General features: G+C 39.7%; 1 protein-coding gene across 3 annotated transcripts in view; it reads left to right on the top strand.

Annotated features, from left to right (window-relative positions):
• Nucleotides 1-24,056, top strand: part of cacna2d4a (calcium channel, voltage-dependent, alpha 2/delta subunit 4a) — a 230,781-nt gene extending 206,725 nt beyond the window's left edge. For all 3 annotated transcript variants that reach the window (XM_037542278.1, XM_037542276.1, XM_037542274.1), the window contains 9 exons: nucleotides 44-114; nucleotides 1,077-1,152; nucleotides 3,281-3,333; nucleotides 3,428-3,483; nucleotides 4,751-4,771; nucleotides 6,792-6,909; nucleotides 15,992-16,107; nucleotides 18,688-18,770; nucleotides 23,103-24,056. In XM_037542278.1, the coding sequence (XP_037398175.1) occupies nucleotides 44-114; nucleotides 1,077-1,152; nucleotides 3,281-3,333; nucleotides 3,428-3,483; nucleotides 4,751-4,771; nucleotides 6,792-6,909; nucleotides 15,992-16,107; nucleotides 18,688-18,770; nucleotides 23,103-23,198 (690 nt within the window). In that variant the 3' untranslated portion in view covers nucleotides 23,199-24,056. The remainder of the gene's footprint in view (nucleotides 1-43; nucleotides 115-1,076; nucleotides 1,153-3,280; nucleotides 3,334-3,427; nucleotides 3,484-4,750; nucleotides 4,772-6,791; nucleotides 6,910-15,991; nucleotides 16,108-18,687; nucleotides 18,771-23,102) is intronic.
• Nucleotides 24,057-25,500: the final 1,444 nt, after the last annotated feature.

The raw sequence follows: 25,500 nt of genomic DNA, 5'->3' as shown, positions 1-25,500 counted from the left end.
CTGATCTCCATGTCAGATTGCTGAAGGTGCTCTTTTTTCGCAGGTTGGCAGATTTTTTGGGGAAGTTGACGGGTCGGTGATGTCTCAGCTGCTGCGGATGGGCATGTTTAAAAGGTATGGCAACCTTGTATGTCAGTGTAATATGCTGACCAGTTCAGTAGAAACCCCAACCTAGAATGTCTGTGTCGTATGTTTGGCCACTTGGAAGTCTGGCCACTTTAAGAGAAACCCCAAACTAGTATGTCTGTGTCTGTGGCCACTTTAATAGAAACCCCAACTTTGTACATACTTGTTGTAACTTCTGGCCACTTTAAGAGAAACTTCAACCTTGTACGTCTGGCCAGTTTATTAGAAACACCAGCCTTGTACATTTAAAAAGAAAAAAAGCCTTGTATATCTGTGTTACATGTCTGGCCACTTTATTAGAAACACCCAACTTCTTGGTGTCCAGTTGTGCTGCGTTTGCATGTAGGTAATGAAAATAAAATGCTAAATGCCTCACAGCGGTACATGACCGACACTGGCATGCAAACGTGTAAACGTTGCCATGGTAACAGTGATGGCAGAATTTTGCCTTGCATCTCTGTTTGAAAATGATGGAATATCTGGCTTGTTGTAAATATCTGGCTTACCACCAGCATGTAAGGGCAGATAAGAGACTGCTGCTGTGGACAAGTTATGCTCGCCATCCACTATTCCTTCATCAGTGGTCAGTTTCTGGCCACAGAGCCACTCTAGACTGGACGTTTTTGGGTGTTGGGTGTTTTGGGGTCCACGTTCAACCTAGCAGTAACACGGACTTGTGTTAAAACTCCACCAACGCTGCTGATCACCACACACATTACCATGGTAGTGTCACTGGTGTGCTGAAAATGGAGCACCAGCCAGATAATACCTGGACAACAGCAGCCCTGTGGTCAGAAACTAACCAAGCATGAGTGCAATAGAGGGGTTGGCAACAGGTGGGTTACAGTCTGTAACTGTACACCTGTGCAGTAAACCTATAAGGTACTGTATCCAGTCACAGACCTTCAGCTGAACCGGTGAATGATCTGTATGTGTTTGTGTTTCCACAGGATTTCTCTATATGATTATCAGGCCATGTGTAAAGTGAATCCACATTCTGCCAGCAGCGCACGTCCACTTCTCAGCGTATGTATTTAATCCACTCACAGCACTGAGACTCAGATGAGTGACCATCACGTTAGACACGCCAAAGTCCAGCTTTTTAAGCGCTTCACATTCTGTTTTAAAGTACTTTTTTCTATTAGAGCTGCACGATAAGTTGTATTTTTGTAACATTACTGTACGATAAACACATCACAGGATGCAGTGACAGCAGATTAGTGCGAGCGTTGTACGTGATTCCTTGCAATAAGCTGAAGTTCTTAACCATTTGGCTAAATGTCCAATTACAAGACACATTCACAGCTACATAAACTACTTTATCCTGAACTACTGGCCTGTAAAAATGCTTAAAACATGATGACTGTTCTCACTTTCAGAGTGTGAAATGCACAGGCATCAAGGAGAACCTTACATACATGGCCACAGTCACAACAAATCTGCATCATCATCAGGAGCTTTTTAAAGAATTAGATCTAAAAATATTCTTTATTGACAACCCTATTTCCAAAAAAGTTGGGACGCTGTGTAGAATGTAAATGTTTAAACAAAATGCAATGATGTCCAAATCACTTAAACCCCATATTTCAATGAAAATAGCACAAAGAAATATATATCTATATTTTATTTTCCCATTTTGAGGGTAAAGTTGTGTGATGCTAATAAAACACCTGGTGGTTGATTGGCAGCAGGTCAGTAACATGACTGGGTATAAAGAGCATCTCAGAGAGGCGGAGTCAGAAGTAAAGAGGAGGAGGGGTCACCACTCTGAGAAAGACTGGACCATCAAATAGAGCAACAACTCAAGAAGAACGTTCCTCAACATAAAACAGCAAAGAGCTTCTGCTTTCCATCGTCTACGGTGCAGAACATCATTAAAGACTCAGAGAATCTGGAGAAATCTCTGTCTGTGAGGGACGAGGCTGAACACCAGTATCTGCTGGCCGTGATCTTTGGGCCCTCAGGCAGCGCTGCATTAAAAACAGACATGATTCTGTAGTGGAAATCACTGCATGGGCTCAGAAACACTTCTGAAAACCACTGTCTGAACACAGTTCATCACTGCATCCACAAACGCTGTTAAACTCTAAAACACAAAGAAGAACCCAAATATAAACAGGATCCAGAAACGCTGCCACCTTCCCTGGGCCAAATGATTGGCTCAAACAAAATCCTCTGACCTATCATAGACATGGGGGTCCAAGGACCCCAGCCTCTGCACTCTGAACTTCTTGTTCCTACTGACATTTTGTTCCCGTTCTCAATAGTATCACGTTAAAAATGGAAGGAAAATGTATAATCGTATCAGTTCATCTAACTTACAACAGTCCACATTTTTAAAAAGACGCAATACATTAGTGCATATTTTTACATTTTCTTCTTAGAAGCTCAACAGTGTACAAATCCAGTCATGACAACAAGAGCAGCCTCGTACTGCGTTCAGACAGCGAAGCATAATCTGCCCAAAATGCCAGATTTGCTGCAGTTTGCTTATTTTCAGTAATTCTCAAGTTCAAAAATATTCACCTTAAGCAAATGAGCTCTGCATGTTGTGTCACTTTTTTGCGAGGTAACCAATCAAAAAAGAGGGCAGGTATAGCTAATCACAAGCTTGGACATGAATATTAATTATTAAAAGAGGGCATATGAATATATACCCTCTTCACTATATGTGTGTGTGTATATATATATATATATATATATATATATATATATATATATATATATATATATATATATATATGTGTGTGTGTGTGTATGTGTGTGTGTGTGTATATATATATATATATATATATATATATATATATATATATATATATATATATATATGTGTGTGTGTGTGTGTGTGTGTGTGTGTGTATATATATATATATATATATATATATATATATATATATATATATATATGTGTGTGTGTGTGTGTGTGTGTGTGTGTGTGTGTGTGTGTGATTTCTGACTACAGTTTCATCTGTGATTTTGTAATTGATCAGTTAAGGACACCAATAGCAGAAATCTTTAGCTTTGAACATTGATGAGTGAAAAGGTTGGAGACCTTTTATCCACCCAATTTTATCCATGTCCAAATTAAGTGTCAGTGCAGCAGGAATGGTTTCCATCTTATTCACATTCTTTATCCCGTGTCTTTTTCCCTCAGCCGTTTTACAACGTGATGGCAGCCCTGAAGTGGTTTACATCCAACGTCCTGTTGTGAGTTTATGCTGCTTTCACTTCAGTAGCTATGAAAGATAAACGACGGTCAGTTTAAACTTGGAAACTTCTTTCTTGTTTCTTCCTGAGACAGATTTCTACTGGACTTCAACGTCTATGGATTATGGCATTCAGATCGTTTTGTTGAGGGTGAGTGCAGAGAAACTGAGAGCTGGATATTAAGAGTATTACTGTCATTTTAACCTTGTATCCTGTTGTTGCCGTCCAAAGAAAACCCTCTATCACTGGAACCACAACTGCTCAGCAGAATAAATAGAAGCTTGTAGATTTTTTCCTTTTTTGACAAGAAGATCTGATTATAAAACAACCAGAGTTCACAGTGCTTGACTTGCTTTATGTACAATACTGGGCGAAAGAAAAAAAATAGATTTTAAAAGCCACTTTTTGGGCAGTAAGTCTTTATTTGCTGTGAAAAACACAAATTAGAATGAAAACAAATAACATTTTATGTATATTTACAGCGTTTGGCAGACACTCTTATCCAGAGTGACTTACAGTTTGATCATTTTACACAGGGAGGTGAAGGCGGTGTTGGGAGTCTTGCCCAAGGACTCTTATTGGTATAGTGTTGGGTGCTGAATGAACCCCAGTCTATGGCATGGAGGGCAGATGTGTTACCCACTACACTATACTCTATACTCTATAACTATACTCTCATCGAGGAAGCCCAGTATTATTTGTAGCTATCATCAAATACCTGCTTTATTTAATCAGTGCTTTATGTTAAATCGGCGCTGCTAATGGAATTTAACGAATAAATGTAACAGCTGGAGGCGTTAGACTTTGAGTAAACCAGCTCACAAGAGAACTTGTTACTTTCTGCTGCATTTATGTTTATTTGTGTGTATCCTAATGATCTGTGATGTCTTACAAGTGCATGCCAAGATAAATGCAAGATAAACACTGCAGAAAATGATATGATAGTGAAAATGTCTTAAATGTATCTTCCATTTCTCAGTATGTGATTATTGTAAGAATATTGTGAGATTATTGCACTTATTTCCAGACGTTTACTTGTTTTGTGTAATTGTATTGTCTTATTCCACTGGCAGATCAGTTTACTTGTTTTAATCATCATTTCTTGAAATAAGCAAAATTATCTTTATTATTTTTCAAAACAGGGAAAATGATCTCCCCATGGAATGACAATTTCACTGAATAAAAGAATAAAATATCCGGCAATAAGCTCATTAATCTGACACTATTGTATAAAAATCTCAAAATGAATATTTGGACGGCAACAATATTTTCATCAGTCTTATTGCAACCCGTTTACCTCTGTTTGTACCCATCATCCTCCATGTCATCATCATCATCATCATCATGTGGCTGCTGTCATCATGTTCCATCGACCGCATTTTTGAACACATGCGTTTCACCACTCCCTCCCACTCAGCTAAGGCCTCCTTTCATGCATGTAAGTGATATCCCAACACCTCATTACCCAACACAGTCCTAATATATGCATGTGCGTGCCAAGGCAGGGCAGAGGGTGCACGAGAGCCAGAGATCAAACATATCAGGTTTTATTTACCTGAATTATTCATTGATATATCACCAAGGATCACCGTGGAAGTGAGTGTTGCACATAAATGAAAACCCTCAGCCGAAACCGACGTTCAGAGCTCCTTAAACTAAACTTGCTAAAGTTATTACCGTGTGTGGGCTGCAGTCCCACCGAATCCAGCAAAAAAATCCAGAGCACATTTTAGAAGAAACTTGGGAAGATGTTGCAGAATGAAGCCCAATATATTTTAAAGAGAAGAAATAAAGATTAAATGAAAAATCTGATTAAGAATAACAGAGCAGCACTACAGGAGAGGAGAGCAGCAGAGCTGACAGGGTTTAAGCTGAGCTGAAAGCTGCTCAAACAGGATCGTTTTCAGGCTGGTTTAAAGTGTCCAGTGTCGGCTCTTCTAATGCTCTCTGTCCACTTTGGTCCATTTAAGAGCAGCACAGTTTGTTCACCTTTGGCTGGACTGACTGACCAGTTCCTAATGATCTGAGAATTCTGCTCAGCTTGTATCGCAGAAGCCGATCAGTAGGCCGCAGTCCCACAAAATCCAGCGTTCTCAACAGCAGAGAACGGCTGATCATCTGAGGCAGCGAACACCATTATTGTTACTTATTCTTTACTCTTTGTTTGTAGTTTTGAATGTTTTCATCTTTTGATAAACTGTACAGATGGCGATGGCACTGCAGGGACTTCCTGCTTCTGTTGTTTTGCTGTGTTTTGTGTATCAAGTCATGTTTTTAGATTCTCTTCAACATGTAGTGGAGAAGTTCTTTGGAGTCTTGAGGCTCCACATGAACAGAGCCTCTAAATCTGCGGCCGAATTACAGAAAGTTTCAGTTTCAGTCTCCATTTCCAAACAGAACTAAAGTCTGACAAACTCTAAGTAGTGAATACTGTGAGAGCGCCTGCTGCTGTTTATCAGAGTCTCCGCTCCCCAGTTTCAGTCTCCATTTCCCAAATGCTTTAGCCGAGCACGCTAAAGTTCCTCCTCCTAATAAACAGACACCCGTTCAGCTCCGCCTCCTCATTATTCACCACCATCACTGTAATACTCCATCATCTACTTTAACACAGGAAGGTGGTCAGAGGGGCGGTGGAGTTCGAGTCGGCAGCGTCTGAGATGTTTAAAACGCAGAGTTAGAAGAGAAAAACATCTCCCAGTGAAAGCCGCGTTTTACAGTAGGAATAAATGGAGCTCATTATGCTGGTAGTTGTAACGCCGGGGAGCGATGAGGCAGATGCACATGCAGAGATAAGCGACTTTTATTGAGGGCAAATCCAGGGTCATGATCAAGCCAGTCCAGATTCCAATAATCAATACCGAGAGCATGAGAGTCAGACATTCAACCAAACAAACAAATCCAAGACTATATAAACAGCACGTCAAAACAGGCTTCCAAACAAACAATTCAAACATACAAACATCAAACAACAGACATCAAACAAAGACCTGCAACCACACAGGAGAAAACACAGGGCTTAAATACATGAGGATAAATGAGGGACAGGTGGAAACACAGGTGGGAACAGTCAGGAGTGGAGTAACCAAACAAGGGGCTGGACTGGGATCAAAACAAAAAGCACATGGACCGGACTGGGAGGAGCCAACCGTGACAGTAGTGAACAACGCTGCCTGACTCAGCCGCCTAAAAACCATAGAAACGGGCCTTAAACAGAAGTTAGGATCCTGTTGGGGTTCATCCTAAATCTAAATAAATATTCTTCTTTATTTTTCAACCAAATGCACTGTTTTTGATCACTTTCGTGTATCTTATGTGTTCAGTGCTGTTTTGCATGTTCGTGCTGTTAGTATTATTCCTGTATTGCTCATGAACAGTAAGAATCTCTTTGTTGCTGAATAAGTTCTTCATCTTCATCTTTGGAGAGTCTTCATCAGAGATTTAATGTGCTGTCTGTGCAGCCAGTAAGAAGTCAAAGGGGGACATCCTGCAGCCTTGCGACACAGAGTATCCAAGCTTCGTCTACGAGCCGTCAATCAAGGAGACCAACAGTGTCATCAAGTGTGGGAGGTGTCAAAAGTAAGTGGATATTCAGACGCTTTGGGCTGTGTGTGGTCTTGAGCTCTAATACGTCTAATAAAATTCATTAGAAAACGGACACAAATGATTGATTTCTCCCTGCTGATTGATATGGACTAATTACGCTCGTCTTAGGAAGTATGGAAACAGAAGTCAGGGCATGTTTAGTTATACAGCACCTTTCATACACTGCGGTCACTCAGAGCACTTTACGAATAAGAGAATGCAAAGATGATCCAAAACAAGATGTAGGAGAATAGACGCCATCATTAAAACATGATTAAAAATGATGGGCCTCATTCACCAACCGTTCTTAAGAAGAAATGTCTTCTTAAAACCCTCTTACGCGGTTTGGGATTTGGTCTTAAGTGAGAACAGAATCTGCTCAAGAGCACAAGCGTGAGAACCGTTCTGCTCTTTAAGAGCACAACAAGAATCTGATGTAGATTTTTCTTACGATCTTGAAGATGTTGCAGAATGAGGCCCAATATATTTAAAAGAGAAGACATAAAGATTAAATGAAAGATCTGATTAAGAATAACAGAGCAGCACTACAGGAGAGGAGAGCAGCAGAGCTGACAGGGTTTAAGCTGAGCTGAAAGCTGCTGTAACAGGGTCGTTTTCAGGCTGGTTTAAAGTGTCCAGTGTCGGCTCTTCTAATGCTCTCTGTCCACTTTGATCCGTTTAAGAGCAGCTGCTTCTCCATGTTTAGTCTCCAATTTCGGCAGGACTGACTGACTAATAATCTGAGGGTTCTGCTGGGCTCATATCGCGGCAGCAGGTCAGGTAAATACGCTGCTCCTGACCATTAAGACGGTTATCGAGCATCGACAGCTCCTTGAAGGCTATTCTAGAACAGACTGGGAACCAGTGTAAGGATTTAAGAAGGGGAGGTCCTTGAGAACTTAACAGAAGAGCTTAGGACTGAGTTAACAATCAGCAGAACCAATGACAGTGAGTGCATTTACATGCACTCAGGAATCCAATCATAATCAGATTTCTGCAGTTATCCAATTATTCAAATGGTCATGTAAACACTGTACTCAGATCTAGAAATCTGATTAAGAAATCTGATAAAGAGGCTGGATTTTAGCTCAGTAATCAGATTTCTCAGTGCATATAAACTAGTAATCTGACTTTTATCGGATTTCTCAGTCTGCGCATGCGCGAGATCAGAAGGTAGATGTTGTGAGACGCAGCAAAACATTTCTGGAGCAAATCAAACACAAAATTATGGATTTAAATATTCTTCAACTGCTACATGATGTATGTTCATATTTTCAGGTAAAGTGGTGCGATGTTTTAGAAATAAATGCGGCATGAGTTCTATGTTATGTTTACGTTGCGTCGTCTTCCGTGAGTTTATTGGCTGGTTGCAAAGCAGAAATGTGATTACTGTGTGACTCATGTAGATTCAGAGTTTTCCCCATTATCTCATTACTCAATTACATGTAAACGCATTGATCGGATTACTGACAACATTTTCTATAGTTATCAGATTATTAAGAGCATGTAAACACACTGAACTATTACTGACAACGTCTGATTTCCTGTAGTTATCAGATTATTAAGAGCATGTAAACACACTGAACTATTACTGACAACGTCTGATTTCCTGTAGTTATCAGATTATTAAGAGCATGTAAACACACTGAACTATTACTGACAACGTCTGATTTCCTGTAGTTATCAGATTATTAAGAGCATGTAAACACACTGAACTATTACTGACAACGTCTGATTTCCTGTAGTTATCAGATTATTAAGAGCATGTAAACACACTGAACTATTACTGATAAAGTCTGATTTCCTGTAGTTATCAGATTATTAAGAGCATGTAAACACACTGAACTATTACTGACAACGTCTGATTTCCTGTAGTTATCAGATTATTAAGAGCATGTAAACACACTGAACTATTACTGACAACGTCTGATTTCCTGTAGTTATCAGATTATTAAGAGCATGTAAACACACTGAACTATTACTGACAACGTCTGATTTCCTGTAGTTATCAGATTATTAAGAGCATGTAAACACACTGAACTATTACTGATAAAGTCTGATTTCCTGTAGTTATCAGATTATTAAGAGCATGTAAACACACTGAACTATTACTGACAATGTCTGATTTCTTGTAGTTATCAGATTATTAAGAGCATGTAAACACACTGAACTATTACTGATAAAGTCTGATTTCCTGTAGTTATCAGATTATTAAGAGCATGTAAACACACTGAACTATTACTGACAACGTCTGATTTCCTGTAGTTATCAGATTATTAAGAGCATGTAAACACACTGAACTATTACTGACAATGTCTGATTTCCTGTAGTTATCAGATTATTAAGAGCATGTAAACACACTGAACTATTACTGACAACGTCTGATTTCCTGTAGTTATCAGATTATTAAGAGCATATAAACACACTGAACTATTACTGATAAAGTCTGATTTCCTGTAGTTATCAGATTATTAAGAGCATTTAAACACACTGAACTATTACTGACAACATCTGATTTCCTGTAGTTATCAGATTATTAAGAGCATGTAAACACACTGAACTATTACTGATAAAGTCTGATTTCCTGTAGTTATCAGATTATTAAGAGCATGTAAACACACTGAACCAGTTACTGACAACGTCTGATTTCCTGTAGTTATCAGATTATTAAGAGCATGTAAACACACTGAACTATTACTGACAACGTCTGATTTCCTGTAGTTATCAGATTATTAAGAGCATGTAAACACACTGAACCAGTTACTGACAACGTCTGATTTCCTGTAGTTATCAGATTATTAAGAGCATGTAAACACACTGAACTATTACTGACAACATTTTCTATAGTTATCAGATTATTAAGAGCATATAAACACACTGAACTATTACTGACAACGTCTGATTTCCTGTAGTTATCAGATTATTAAGAGCATGTAAACACACTGAACTATTACTGATAAAGTCTGATTTCCTGTAGTTATCAGATTATTAAGAGCATGTAAACACACTGAACTATTACTGACAACGTCTGATTTCCTGTAGTTATCAGATTATTAAGAGCATGTAAACACACTGAACTATTACTGATAAAGTCTGATTTCCTGTAGTTATCAGATTATTAAGAGCATGTAAACACACTGAACTATTACTGACAACGTCTGATTTCCTGTAGTTATCAGATTATTAAGAGCATGTAAACACACTGAACTATTACTGACAATGTCTGATTTCCTGTAGTTATCAGATTATTAAGAGCATGTAAACACACTGAACTATTACTGACAACGTCTGATTTCCTGTAGTTATCAGATTATTAAGAGCATATAAACACACTGAACTATTACTGATAAAGTCTGATTTCCTGTAGTTATCAGATTATTAAGAGCATTTAAACACACTGAACTATTACTGACAACATCTGATTTCCTGTAGTTATCAGATTATTAAGAGCATGTAAACACACTGAACTATTACTGATAAAGTCTGATTTCCTGTAGTTATCAGATTATTAAGAGCATGTAAACACACTGAACCAGTTACTGACAACGTCTGATTTCCTGTAGTTATCAGATTATTAAGAGCATGTAAACACACTGAACTATTACTGACAACGTCTGATTTCCTGTAGTTATCAGATTATTAAGAGCATGTAAACACACTGAACCAGTTACTGACAACGTCTGATTTCCTGTAGTTATCAGATTATTAAGAGCATGTAAACACACTGAACTATTACTGACAACATTTTCTATAGTTATCAGATTATTAAGAGCATATAAACACACTGAACTATTACTGACAACGTCTGATTTCCTGTAGTTATCAGATTATTAAGAGCATGTAAACACACTGAACTATTACTGACAACGTCTGATTTCCTGTAGTTATCAGATTATTAAGAGCATGTAAACACACTGAACTATTACTGATAAAGTCTGATTTCCTGTAGTTATCAGATTATTAAGAGCATGTAAACACACTGAACCAGTTACTGACAACGTCTGATTTCCTGTAGTTATCAGATTATTAAGAGCATGTAAACACACTGAACTATTACTGACAACATTTTCTATAGTTATCAGATTATTAAGAGCATATAAACACACTGAACTATTACTGACAACGTCTGATTTCCTGTAGTTATCAGATTATTAAGAGCATGTAAACACACTGAACTATTATTGATAAAGTCTGATTTCTTGTAGTTATCAGATTATTAAGAGCATGTAAACACACTGAACTATTACTGACAACGTCTGATTTCCTGTAGTTATCAGATTATTAAGAGCATGTAAACACACTGAACTATTACTGACAACGTCTGATTTCCTGTAGTTATCAGATTATTAAGAGCATATAAACACACTGAACTATTACTGACAACATCTGATTTCCTGTAGTTATCAGATTATTAAGAGCATGTAAACACACTGAACCAGTTACTGACAACGTCTGATTTCCTGTAGTTATCAGATTATTAAGAGCATGTAAACACACTGAACCAGTTACTGACAACGTCTGATTTCCTGTAGTTATCAGATTATTAAGAGCATGTAAACACACTGAACTATTACTGACAACGTCTGATTTCCTGTAGTTATCAGATTATTAAGAGCATGTAAACACACTGAACTATTACTGACAATGTCTGATTTCTTGTAGTTATCAGATTATTAAGAGCATGTAAACACACTGAACTATTACTGATAAAGTCTGATTTCCTGTAGTTATCAGATTATTAAGAGCATGTAAACACACTGAACTATTACTGATAAAGTCTGATTTCCTGTAGTTATCAGATTATTAAGAGCATGTAAACACACTGAACTATTACTGACAACGTCTGATTTCCTGTAGTTATCAGATTATTAAGAGCATGTAAACACACTGAACTATTACTGACAACATCTGATTTCCTGTAGTTATCAGATTATTAAGAGCATGTAAACACACTGAACTATTACTGACAACGTCTGATTTCCTGTAGTTATCAGATTATTAAGAGCATGTAAACACACTGAACTATTACTGACAACGTCTGATTTCCTGTAGTTATCAGATTATTAAGAGCATGTAAACACACTGAACTATTACTGACAACATCTGATTTCCTGTAGTTATCAGATTATTAAGAGCATGTAAACACACTGAACTATTACTGATAAAGTCTGATTTCCTGTAGTTATCAGATTATTAAGAGCATGTAAACACACTGAACCAGTTACTGACAACGTCTGATTTCCTGTAGTTATCAGATTATTAAGAGCATGTAAACACACTGAACTATTACTGATAAAGTCTGATTTCCTGTAGTTATCAGATTATTAAGAGCATGTAAACACACTGAACTATTATTGATAAAGTCTGATTTCCTGTAGTTATCAGATTATTAAGAGCATGTAAACACACTGAACTATTACTGACAACGTCTGATTTCCTGTAGTTATCAGATTATTAAGAGCATGTAAACACACTGAACTATTACTGACAACATCTGATTTCCTGTAGTTATCAGATTATTAAGAGCATGTAAACACACTGAACTATTACTGATAAAGTCTGATTTCCTGTAGTTATCAGATTATTAAGAGCATGTAAACACACTGAACTATTACTGACAACATCTGATTTCCTGTAGTTATCAGATTATTAAGAGCATGTAAACACACTGAACTATTACTGACAACGTCTGATTTCCTGTAGTTATCAGATTATTAAGAGCATGTAAACACACTGAACCAGTTACTGACAACGTCTGATTTCCTGTAGTTATCAGATTATTAAGAGCATGTAAACACACTGAACTATTACTGATAAAGTCTGATTTCCTGTAGTTATCAGATTATTAAGAGCATGTAAACACACTGAACTATTACTGACAACGTCTGATTTCCTGTAGTTATCAGATTATTAAGAGCATGTAAACACACTGAACTATTACTGACAATGTCTGATTTCCTGTAGTTATCAGATTATTAAGAGCATGTAAACACACTGAACTATTACTGACAACGTCTGATTTCCTGTAGTTATCAGATTATTAAGAGCATGTAAACACACTGAACTATTACTGATAAAGTCTGATTTCCTGTAGTTATCAGATTATTAAGAGCATGTAAACACACTGAACCAGTTACTGACAACGTCTGATTTCCTGTAGTTATCAGATTATTAAGAGCATGTAAACACACTGAACTATTACTGACAACGTCTGATTTCCTGTAGTTATCAGATTATTAAGAGCATGTAAACACACTGAACCAGTTACTGACAAAGTCTGATTTCCTGTAGTTATCAGATTATTAAGAGCATGTAAACACACTGAACTATTACTGACAACGTCTGATTTCCTGTAGTTATCAGATTATTAAGAGCATGTAAACACACTGAACTATTACTGACAACGTCTGATTTCCTGTAGTTATCAGATTATTAAGAGCATGTAAACACACTGAACTATTACTGACAACGTCTGATTTCCTGTAGTTATCAGATTATTAAGAGCATGTAAACACACTGAACTATTACTGATAAAGTCTGATTTCCTGTAGTTATCAGATTATTAAGAGCATGTAAACACACTGAACTATTACTGACAACGTCTGATTTCCTGTAGTTATCAGATTATTAAGAGCATGTAAACACACTAAACTATTACTGACAATGTCTGATTTCCTGTAGTTATCAGATTATTAAGGGCATGTAAACACACTGAACTATTACTGACAACGTCTGATTTCCTGTAGTTATCAGATTATTAAGAGCATGTAAACACACTGAACCAGTTACTGACAACGTCTGATTTCCTGTAGTTATCAGATTATTAAGAGCATGTAAACACACTGAACTATTACTGACAACGTCTGATTTCCTGTAGTTATCAGATTATTAAGAGCATGTAAACATACTCACTGATATCTATAGTCCAGGGCTGCCCAAAGTGTGGCCCACCAGAAAGCTGCCCACACCTCGCCCCCTTACCCAGTCAGAGAACAAACTTATTTTTCCACAATAGAAAACATCTTTCTTTCTTATTTCCTTTAAAAAATATATTTTGGAAATATTTTTGGCAGAATACAGAGTAATTTGTAATGGTCTTTGTAAATCGTGTTATTTGAGGATGGTTTGTCTTTTTGGTCTCTAGACCACCACAAACACGGCACCTTTGCCAGGGGTGGAGATTTACAGCAGATTTGAGTGGCTCAGTGAATATAAACACACATACAGCCGTATGCAAAGGTTTGATCAACTACAGGTCAAATTAAATGTTTTGTTCTTTGTAAAATTTGTTCAAATTAATTAACACGTTCCTCTACAGGGACAGACTTGGTATCATCCTGTGAGCCGCAGAACAGTTTACATATTTTTTTGAAAAAATGAAAGGGAATAATTGAATTGAATAATAATTGAATAATTGGGAATAATTGAGCCATAATTGGTTCACAGGTGATGTTATATACATGTAATCATTAATAATGCATTAACAAATTAATTTGACTGTGGTGCCCAAACTTTTGTGCATGACAGCCTGATGTTAACTAGCTATGCTGTGTTTCTCAGTGCCGGCGCTGATGTCTCAGATGGTGATGAGGCAAGAAATCCCTTTATTCGGGTTTTCGTTTTCATCAGTATCAGCTCTCATACCACTTTGTCTCTGTATGGATTTCATTTTCATATCAGCCTCATAAATCTTGAACTCAGCTTCAGGGCAGCTCTTTTGAATAAATCTGTCCAGTCAACAGTCACCCTGTGCAGGACGTACAGTGCTGTGCAAAAGCCATGGTTTGTTTAATTTCCTGTCAAGTTATTCATTGTTCAGGGGATATTAGATATCTGAGGAGATTAAACACAAGATAATCCACCTGAATGAGAAAGGAGAAAGTCAGAGCAAAATGAGGAAAAAATGAGGAATTTCCAACAAGGGAGTTCACAAAATGACTAAAATGAGAAAACGTGGCTCCTAACAACCACCTGGAAGAGCTGGATCGACCCCAAAACTGCCCCCATCAGATAAACAGCACTGAAAGCTTTGATCTCTGAGAGAGAGAAGATCAAGCTGCTTCAGATCTGGAAACATCCACAGGTGTTTCTGTCCATCCTTCCACTGTGAGAAGACCACTCAGCGCTGTGGGTCTGAAAGGACGTGTAGCTGATCAAGAAGAACCTCACTGAGAAAAGGAGACGGACACATCAAACAGAGAAGCTGGACTGACCACCCCAGAGTCCAGACCTCAGCACCACTGAATGGGTTTGATTACTTCTCCTGATGAGCAGGAGCGACAGGGAGGCTGAGATGTTTCTTTAAGGGGGAATCGATATGAAAGTGCAGCTCCACCAACTCAACGCCCCTCATTTAACACCAGGAGGTGCTGCTGCACTTTGGAAAGTCTTAACAGTGGCTGAGAATCGCTGATGCGTGAGAGTGTGTGGGTAAAAAATGACACCTAGAGGCCCTTTATGACTCTCTCAGGTGAGGCCTGCCGCTCATATACGCAGCTCTTTCCTCACGCAGTGATTCAGTGCAGCTATACTGATGCACAGAATAGAAAGACATAACTAAGCCGTCCTTCTTTCCAGCCAGTAATGTGCGACTGACTGACACCACAAGCTGTTGTGCTTTAAAAAGCCCATCACTGCAATGTTCTAATGCCCTCTAGTGGAGCATGTGACTCATGAGTATCTGCTTTGGAGAGAACAGCGTCTACACACCACAAAAAAACGACCTCTTATCAAGAGAAAACGTCTTAAACGTAGTTAATATATCAAATATTTCTCATCACGAGATTATTCCCCCTATTTCTTACGTGAGGTTATCCTGTGAAAGTGCCTTCATCCATTGGCAGATCATTTTAATTGTTTTAATTTTGTTTATTTCAAGAAATAATGCTTGAAGAAGTAAAACGATGTGCGAATGGAATGTCCAGAGCTACAGTCACGCAATGAGGAATATCAGATATATTAACTACATTCGCAGCGCATCCCTTAAATAAAGCATTGCTGACAGAGGTTTGGACGTGATGACACCGAATGACTCGACGGGTTTGTCCCTTTCTCTCTTCTGCTCTTTCCCTTGCAGGGTGTTTGTGATTCAGCAGATCCCTGACAGTAACCTGTTGCTGATGGTGGTCCAGGCCGACTGCGACTGCTCTCGCCAGTACTCGCCCATCACCATGGAGCCCAGAGAGGTCAAATATATCCTTTCCACACTGAAATACCTCAGCGTATGTCTTTAATACCTTAAATGCAGTGAATACGTCTAATATTTCTCAGCGTGAGGCTGCTGTAATATTAAAGATGACGTTGCTTATTTTATGAGATGATGCTTAAAACACGTAAAACGATCTGAAGATGAAACGAAACACTTTCATAAGATAAAATGTAAAAATGTCCAGAAATAAGTGTAAATAATCTTCTTTTATTCTTAAAAATATGTCATAATCAGAAACATTTGATAACATTTAAGATGTTTTGACTTTAAAGTTTTGAGAATCAAACTCTTATAAGTCAAGGTAGGTTGTGTGCAGAAGTTTGGGCGCCCCTGGTCATATGACATCGAGAGTTTTGTTGATTTTCTGAGTGGAGATACGTTTCGCGTCCTCCGCAGGAACAAAATCCATCTGGCAGATTTCTGCAGTGATCCCTGCGTACTGGGGATAAACTATAAAAGCTTAAACTCAGTAAATAAACAGTAATTGTGCAGTAAACTGTGCAGACGTGTGTTCTCTGTAGATCAGGGGTGTGAAACCCAAACACTAACAGGGCCGAATCAAAGAGTCTCATCAGATCTGAGGGCCAGAGAAAAGATGTCCTGTTGTTCTGTAACCTGAACTTCATCGTTCATTCAAAATATGCAAAAACTTCAACCGTGAAATAGAAACACTTGTAGTAGATTTAGAAATATGACGTGGACGTTTGAAATGTTCAGCATTGAAACGTCCAGAGGAGCTCAGTCGTTTAAACCTGCCTGTCTGCTTTAACTCCACACCTGGAGTCTGTTCTAGGGCTCAGGTTCTGAGCTGCTGAGCTGCTGAGCTGCCGCTCAGTGTTCATCCTGGATAAACTGCAGCTGAAATGTGTTTTAGTGATGTGCCGGCGTAGAACTGCGTAGAACTGTGTAGAACTGTGTAGAACTGCGTAGAACTGTGTAGAACTGCGTAGAACTGTGTAGAACTGCGTAGAACTGCGTAGAACTGTGTAGAACTGCGTAGAACTACGTAGAACTGTGTAGAACTGCGTAGAACTGTGTAGAACTGCGTAGAACTGCGTAGAACTGTGTAGAACTGTGTAGAACGTAAATGGAGTGAGGTGAGATGTAACCGCTGTCCTATAGACTGCTGCTGTGGTAATAGAGTCGGAGCGCATTACGTTGCAGTGCATGCTGGGGACTGTAGTGCAGCACATTTTGAAAAGGACTAATATTAATAACCAACAGCGCAGAGTTTGAGCAGAAGTGCCTGAACTTTCTCAGGTGGCTGCGTTTTTATTGGCTGCTACGTCACACAGTGAGTTTACAGTCGATTCCGCGTCAGCCGGAATTAGAAACCCACCAAACAAATGCAAAAGCATAATAAAGCATCTCCTCTCCGTATGAACGCACATGGAAAGGGAATCCATATAAAATGTGTTAAATAAGTACAAATTCCTGACTTTTATTTCCCCATGTGGGAACACAAGTTCAGAATCAGCACTTTGGACAGAATTTCTCCACGACTTCTGCCACAGCACTGAAATAGAAGGATATGATATGAAAATGAAGTTTTATTTAAAAAAGTGACATTTTCTAAGAAATTTTCTAAATTTTATATCTAAATTTTATATCTAGTCAAAATATCTGATATTTCTCGTTTTGAGATGGTTGTAGGAATATTGTAAGATGGTCTAAACTTCTCTGTGGCCTTTATGAAGTGAATTTATCCATTGGCTCGTAATTTTGCTGGTTTTAAGGATATTTCTGGCAATATGATGAGAAATGAGAAATTTCCCTGAGCAAAATGGCTTAAAACACATAAAATGTCCCGTTAAATTATCTTTTAATTTTCAGACGAGCATCTAAAATAAGAAACATACAGTATATTAAATATGAATATATATATATATATTAATATAAATATATACTGACTATAAATTTTAATAAATAACAGTGGTTCTTCAAGGGTTCTTAAGTAACGGGAATGGTTCTTTATAGAACCGTAAGTGCTATATGGAACCATTTCATGCTTGATTGGTTCTTTGCATGGTGAAATGGTTCTTCAGATTGATGAAGAACGTGGTGTATATGGTTCTATACAGAACCTTTTTGAAACAGTTCTATACAGCACCAGAAAGGGTTCTGTTGTGGTTACGATGTCAAGCTTGCGACACTGAAAGAACCATTTTAACAAGTAAACGTCCATTTAAGCATGAAATGGTTCTATACAGGACTAATGGTTCTAATAGAACCATAGCCTTCAGTACAGAAGCCTTGACCTGTGTTTTTAAGGGTGTATATTAGAGGTACTGGGTCTGCGTCTCTGCTGTTTGCAGGCCGCTCTGATTTTCCTCAGTCGTAAAGAAATCCGTTAAAGCCGTGTTGGGGCGGTGGAGCTCCTGTGATGGTGGTTTGCTGTGTCGAGAGCTGGAGTAGTCCAGCCGTGCCGTGCCGTGAAGCGGGGGAGGCATTCCAGGGGTGCAGAGCAGACGTAATTAAGCTAATTACTGTAATAATGTAATAAGGTCATAACTTGGAAGGGCAGGCTGTAATGGGTTCAGGATTTATTCTTAACTCCTCATCACATAATGCCTCAGTGAAGTGTGACCGGATGAAATCTCAGAAGATCCGCAGGCGACCCGAGTCCTGTCACGCGTACCACCCTCAGGTAAACACACGACTACCACAACTACTCAGAAAGAAGAGGAAGAAAGTGGCTCACTGCTGTCGGAACAAAACCTCGGGTCTCCAAAACGGCGACTTTACAGGAGGAGGAAAAAACTCACAATACTTTTAATAGAAGTCAATGGAACCAGACGTCTTTCCCAGTCATTTTGGGTCGTTTTTTTTAGTCCATTCATCATGAAATTTACACACAATGTAAAGGGAAACAGGCATTTTCAAATTATGCCAAAAACTGAAAAACGTGAAAATGGAGATACGAGGTTTTCTTCCGACAGCAGCGATTTGTATGTCAAACTTAAGGCCTCAGACTTCTTGCAGAGACGATGATCGTCTGGCTTCGGCAAACAATGTGACGTAACTAGCACCGCTGAAGAAGACGCTGCGTCACAGAGCCTCTGATTGGTCAGTAAAAAGGAGCTTCGGCTTTGGCAGATGCACTAATATTTCACTGTGAAACGTGTTAAATTGGTAAATAAACAGTGAACACCTCCTTAATGGAAGATACCAAGTCTGTTGTTTGGTAGTACTAATTAGTACTAATCAGCGAAACATACAGGTCATCTTATGTTCAGGGTCACAAGAGGGCGAGGCTGAAGTCGGCTTTCTGTTCACCAGCTTCTTCTTCGAATTTCCCCGTTCCACCTTAAATGGTGGCAGCATTCTGAACTCAAACGTCTCCAGTTAGAACAGTGAAAGAACCATAGTGACGTGGAGCGACGGGCAACACCAAACCGTGGACGAGAGCTTCGTGAAGGACCTTTCGGCTCCACACGACCCTCGAGAAATGTGTTTGGCGAGAAGTGCGCTGAGGCCTTCAGCGATGCACCCAAATGAAGATCCTCGGCTGAAGCCCAGATTAAGGGCTGAAAACTGAAAAAACGGTAATAACAGCTGAAGTGCTCACAGTGTGTAGCTGCTGTATGTTCCACGAGACCCAGCATCCCTCACAACCGAGCACAGCTGGTCATCCAACACAGTGAATTCCAGGGGTGTCACTTGTTCTTTACTCTTCGACTCGTGCCACAAAAATACCTCAGCAAGCCAAAACGTCTTAAATGTAGTCCGTGTTTCTAATGTTTCTCATTATGAGACTGTGGTAAGGTTATTACAGTCATTTCCAGATTTTTTGTATCTTATGAATGTCTTATTCCATCAGCAGATCATTTTACTTATTAGAAGCATCACTTCTTGAAATCTTCGTTCTCAAAACAAGTAGAAAGATCACGTGAAACAGGTAGAAATGTCTGTGAACAGTCGTCTTATATTCTAACAAACATCATAATGTGAAATATTAGATATATTAACTATATTATCAGATGTTTTCACTTGCTAAGATGTGTTTTGTGGTCATGAATATTTTCATCATTTGATGAGCTGGCATGGAATCGAGTCGTGATTCCGGTGACATCAGACCTGCAGTGGAGAAGTTCTGGGGTTCCTTGATGTTCCTCGTTGAAAGCATGAAATAGTTACAAGCCAAATTTCCAGTGGCTGAAATTTTGGTGCATGCTTACAAAAAAATGGCTTAATCCTCAGCGTGGACCTCTGAAGCCTTCTAATCAGTCTGGTTTCCTCTGTAGGAAAAAGGAACAGGAACATGTGCTGCACTAAAAGCCTAAAACGTGTTGCTGTACATTTTTCCTCGGAATGTCGCCGGATCCTCTGAATTATGAGGTCGTTAACCAGTCAAAACACAGTTAGTGATCATTGATCTCACCAACAGATCAAGCCAGCAAGCTTCGCCCAGTGTGGTAGGTTGGAGCAGGGGTTCCACTCCGCGGCCCACCTGGTTGGTCTGGAGTCTCTTCAGTTCTGAATGTTTTAGGGCCTCTTTTGAAATAAGCCTCTCTGCGTTCAGTGGGATTTGGGATCAGCGTCGCCTCAATCAGCAATAGTAATAAACCTCTTGATATCTACGTCTTTGTAATAGGTTTATTACTTTGAGTTGGACTGGTCAGGCCGCTGAGGCTCGGCCAGAAATCAAATGCAGATATTATTTTCAGGCCCGTCTGTCGTTTTTATCTGCAGGAATGATTTAAGAGCCATGAGAGTCTGTAAAGAGTCAGACAGGCAGATTATACGACGACGCTGACGAGCTGCGGATTGAAGAATAAAGCCGGCTCCATTAAGGAATTCCCTCGTTTGGTCATAAAATGCGTTCGCGCCAGCAGTGAACTGAACAGCTTTCGTCTGGAAGGAGACCGAGACCTGCAGGTTTTGCCGGACCTGTTCACACACATCAAAACAGAGCGAACTAAAGAAACAAGTTTCATACGTCTGCACCAGACAAGGTAGAAGGTAGCGCCCGAGGAACCGACCAATCAGCCTGCAACCAGCCCACTGCGAGCTACTGCCTCCCCCAGTAGTTCAGGCCCACAGACCACTAGAGGGTGCTTGACGGCCCTCTGCTGGTCCACGGCCCACAGGTGGAGAAACCCTGGTTTAGAGGCTCTGGTGGAGGCAGTGCAGCAGTTTGAGCAGCTGGTGTATAACAGCGTTTCACAGTGTTTCCTTTCTTACAGCACGTCGAGGATCCAGGATCCAGAATGAATAGGGTTTTCAAAAAATCACCTCTAGCGCCCCCTGTGTTCAATAAAAATGATCAGGAACCGATTCGTTTAGCCGTGTGAACATTCTCCTGTCAAACGCCACTGGATCCTCTGGATTATGAGCTCGTTAAAGAGCTGAAATATGAATATTGCTACACGTGAGCTAAAGCTACTGCGCACTGAGTTCACGTCATTGGACTGGCAGCCTCCTTAATCAGGTTACAGACTGATTCAGACTGAGGGCAGATGAGAAGGAGTCTGAACAAAATCAGCACCATAGATCTTCCCCTCTTAGCTTGATTTGAAGTGATCTACAGTCGTAGCTGCGCTCGGGCGGATCCAGTACAGCCTGACTCATCACTGCTGAACCCCTGATGAACTGATTTCGGCTCTCGGAACATCCTCGATATTATTTTAGTGCTGGTAACGTTTTACTGAGGACGTTTTCTCGGGACATTCGCCAGCTTTTGGTTTGACTTTTCCCGTTCCACCTTAAATGGCGCAGCAGTCACGTTCTGAACTGCTGCGTTATTTAAGGTGGAACGGGAAAATTTGATCAAGCAGCCGGAGAAAAAGCAGCTGAAAGGCCTGATAGGAGGAGGTTTCTCTCTTTCCGATTAACAGCCGGGTGACATTAACTTATTCTGCTGTTTCACACCCACAGGTCAGTGGTTTGTCTCTAATGTGTGTGACGGCTAGTCACCGCTGCTGCACTATTTAAGGTGGAACAGGACCATTCAAACAAAAAGCTGTGAAAAAAGAAGCCTCGTAGTTTTAATGCTGGTAGTGTTTTTGATGAGGAGTTTTAGCCTCTCAGAACATCCTGTCTGGAGCTTTTATTTACAGGTATATAATATTAGTATTGTAGCTCTTTAAAGACCTCATAATTCAGAGGATCCAGTGGTGTTCGAGAGAACGTTCTCAGGAACATCGGGCTCAGACCCAGAGCTCCTAATATGGGCATAACGAGGACATAGAAGGACAATATCTTGAATCTAGTCGATCTATCTAACACTTCTCAATTTGGGGTGGTTGTTCACTTATTATAGGATTTTCTAGCTTATTTTCTGATATGTTTTAGGGTAATTTAATTAAATTAAATTATTTAAATTAAACTGGATTATCTCTCTGTACTGGCAGATAGTTTTGCTGGTTTCAAGCTCATTTCTTAAGACAAGCTAAATGATCTGCCAGCGTAGTGAGAAAGTTTTACTTGATAAAAGTTCTTCAAACAAGTAATAAATGTCTAGAAATAAGTTCAATAATCTTAAATTAAGCTTACAACAATCTCAACAGGAGAAATGTTAGATTTTTGACCAGATTTAAGACAATTTAACTTGAGGAGATACCATTTTTTGCAGTGTACAGTGGCCTGTATGGGAAACTTCAGAGGTTGCTTGGACATTATGTTTCTATAAACGTACATTTTCTGTCCATCTGGCTTCGGGTTAGGGAGTCGAACCAAATAGATAACAGCTTATGAGCTTAAAGAAGTGATTAAAAATGATAAATGTGGCCCAAATCTAATGTTTTCTGAAGCTTTAGCTTCTTGTGTGGCTGCAGCGTTTTCCAGTCAGAGGGCTTATGCAGCAAGTCAGGACATTACGAAGGTCAGCACAGTCCAAAATAAACGTGAGTCAGCTTCTCCACTTCTCACCATCCTGTTCAGCAGGACAAGCCCTGACCTACAGACGGGTTTCTCTGACAGAGAAAGGGAGCTGTCTTTAGTTCCTCGCTCTAAATCTGCCTGTTCTACCTGATTCCAGGAAAACGCCAAAGACTGTGGAGGAGCAGCGGAGATCCGGATATCGGCCATCCTCTTCCTGACCTCACTGTTCGTCTCGACTCTTATACACCGCTGACATGGTCAACTAGATCACGGTGACCCACCAGCCCAGGGTCTCACAGTGGAAGAGCTGCACATAGGCATGATTCGCATTTTCTTGGATGTCACTTTATTTGTTCTTTAAGAACTGACCTGGTGGCTTGGGGCTGAGAACATCACTGTCTGAACATCACCCGTTTTATTTTTCTCCACTCACGCCCAAGAAGAAGACTCAGCTGGCAGTGTGCCGACACTTCGGCATCACTGACGCGCTTCTTGGTCATTTTCATTTGAATACAGTGAATAGTTCATTATACAAATATACAGATATGAACTTTCAACCACGGGTTCCTGGACTCGACGGCTCAGAACCGGCTTTTATACTGAGTGTCTTAACGAAAAACCGTGTTCTGTGTCTGAGACAGTGGACATGCTGTGAATAATGTATGACGTTTTCTTTAAACATAGTGCATAATGAAAAGACTGAACTTGGCATGAAGTCAGAAGCTCCCTGGACCTTTAAGTGCTTGTTGAAGAGACACCGGCCTTTAGAACGGCTTTGGCACCGGACAGAACGGGAAACCGGCAGAACACAGCACAACAGAGTGTATGAAACAAGACAACAGGAATAAAAAGCTGGTGGTTCATCTGGTTTATCTTCAGAAATGGTCGATTGTTGAACATTCTTGATGTTTTACGACTACAACTTATCCACGGAACACTTTTCAAGGTTCTTCTAGGGTTCTTTAATAATAAATGGTTCTTCATACTGACTGAGAACGTGTCGTTTATGGCTCTAAATAGCAGCATAAACTGCTCTTCTATTACAAGCTTGACTTCAAACCATATTCAACACATTCTCCATGAGCCGTTTATCCTCCAGAGAACCCTTTAAGCATGCAAATGGATCTCTGAGTGTTTATGGTTCTATATAGAACCATTTTCCCTACTAAAGAACCCTTGAAGAACCATCTGTTTTAAGAGGGTATTGTTACAGGCTTGATATTGTAACAGTAGAAGAACCCTTTTTGATGCTATATAGAACCCTTTTCAAAAAGGTTTTATAGATAACCATATACAACACGTTCTCCACCAATCTGAGGAACAATGTCATCATGCAGAGAACCATTTAAGCATGCAAATGGATCTTTGAGTGTTTATGGTTCTATATAGAACCATCCTCTACACTCCTGCTCAGAAGTTTGAGTGGACCAGCTTTAAAAGAGTTTAATCCTATTATGTAACCTTGTCAACTCCTTGGAACCACCGGTGATTCCAAACCACTCTTGGTCATGTTCTCCATAACGTTCATACTCCATGAGCTCCATTCAGAAGCTGGGCGTCGTGTGAGGCTGTAGCTCTTCTCTCCAGTCTAATAGACGGTGACGTCATTTTAAACCCTTATAATAAAAGAAGCTGAACTCAGTTTGTTTTTCTACTGAAAGTCGACCCGTTTTTCCCCAAATCTGGGCTCTAAACTATAAACAGACGGCGTCTCTTCAGTGATCTGCTCTGGAAACATCACTTTTAGAGAACAACACAAAGAGCGGCGCAGATTTTTGGACTTTAGCAGTAAATTGTGAGCGTGTTGTGATGTGTGGAGATCATAGAACACACGTTCTGATCATTTGAGGGGCTTTTACAAAAAAAACCCAAAACATTTATGTCATGCAGTTACTGAATAACTTGGCTTTAGAGTTTTGAGCTTGTAAATTCAGATGGACAAACCGAAATATACCCTGGAGGATAAGGGGTTAAACTGCAGCAACTCAGCTGTAACCAGTAAATAATTCATTATACATTTGTAGAGGGTGTATTTCTATGTCTTCTTCTTCTTCTTCTTCTTCTTCTTCTTCTTCTTTCGGCTGCTCCCTTTAGGTGTCGCCACAGTGGATCATCTGCCTCCATCTTCCCCTATCCACTGCCTCCTCTACTTTCACACCAACCATCTCCATGTCCACCTTCACTACATCCATAAACCTTCTCTGAGGTCTACCTCTTCTCCTTCTACCCGGCAGCTCCATCTCCAACATTCTTTGCCCAATATCTCCACTATTCCTCCTCAACACATGTCCAAACCATCTCAACCTGGCCTCTCTGGCTTTATCTCCAAACTGCTCCACCTTCACCGTCCCTCTGATCTGCTCATTTCTAATCTTGTCCATCCTGGTCACTCCCAACGAAAATCTCAGCATCTTCATCTCCACCACCTCCAGCTCAGCCTCCTGTCTTTTAGACAGAGCCACAGTCTCCAAACCAAACATCACAGCAGGACGCACTGCTGTCTTGTAGACCTTCCCTTTCACTCTTGCTGCTATCCTTCTGTCACACATCAGCCC

Source organism: Pygocentrus nattereri, chromosome 1 (assembly GCF_015220715.1).
Source record: "Pygocentrus nattereri isolate fPygNat1 chromosome 1, fPygNat1.pri, whole genome shotgun sequence".
Taxonomy (NCBI): domain Eukaryota; kingdom Metazoa; phylum Chordata; class Actinopteri; order Characiformes; family Serrasalmidae; genus Pygocentrus; species Pygocentrus nattereri.
The sequence above is the reverse complement of the archived record's forward strand: the minus strand, read 5'-3'. Positions and strand labels throughout refer to the sequence as shown.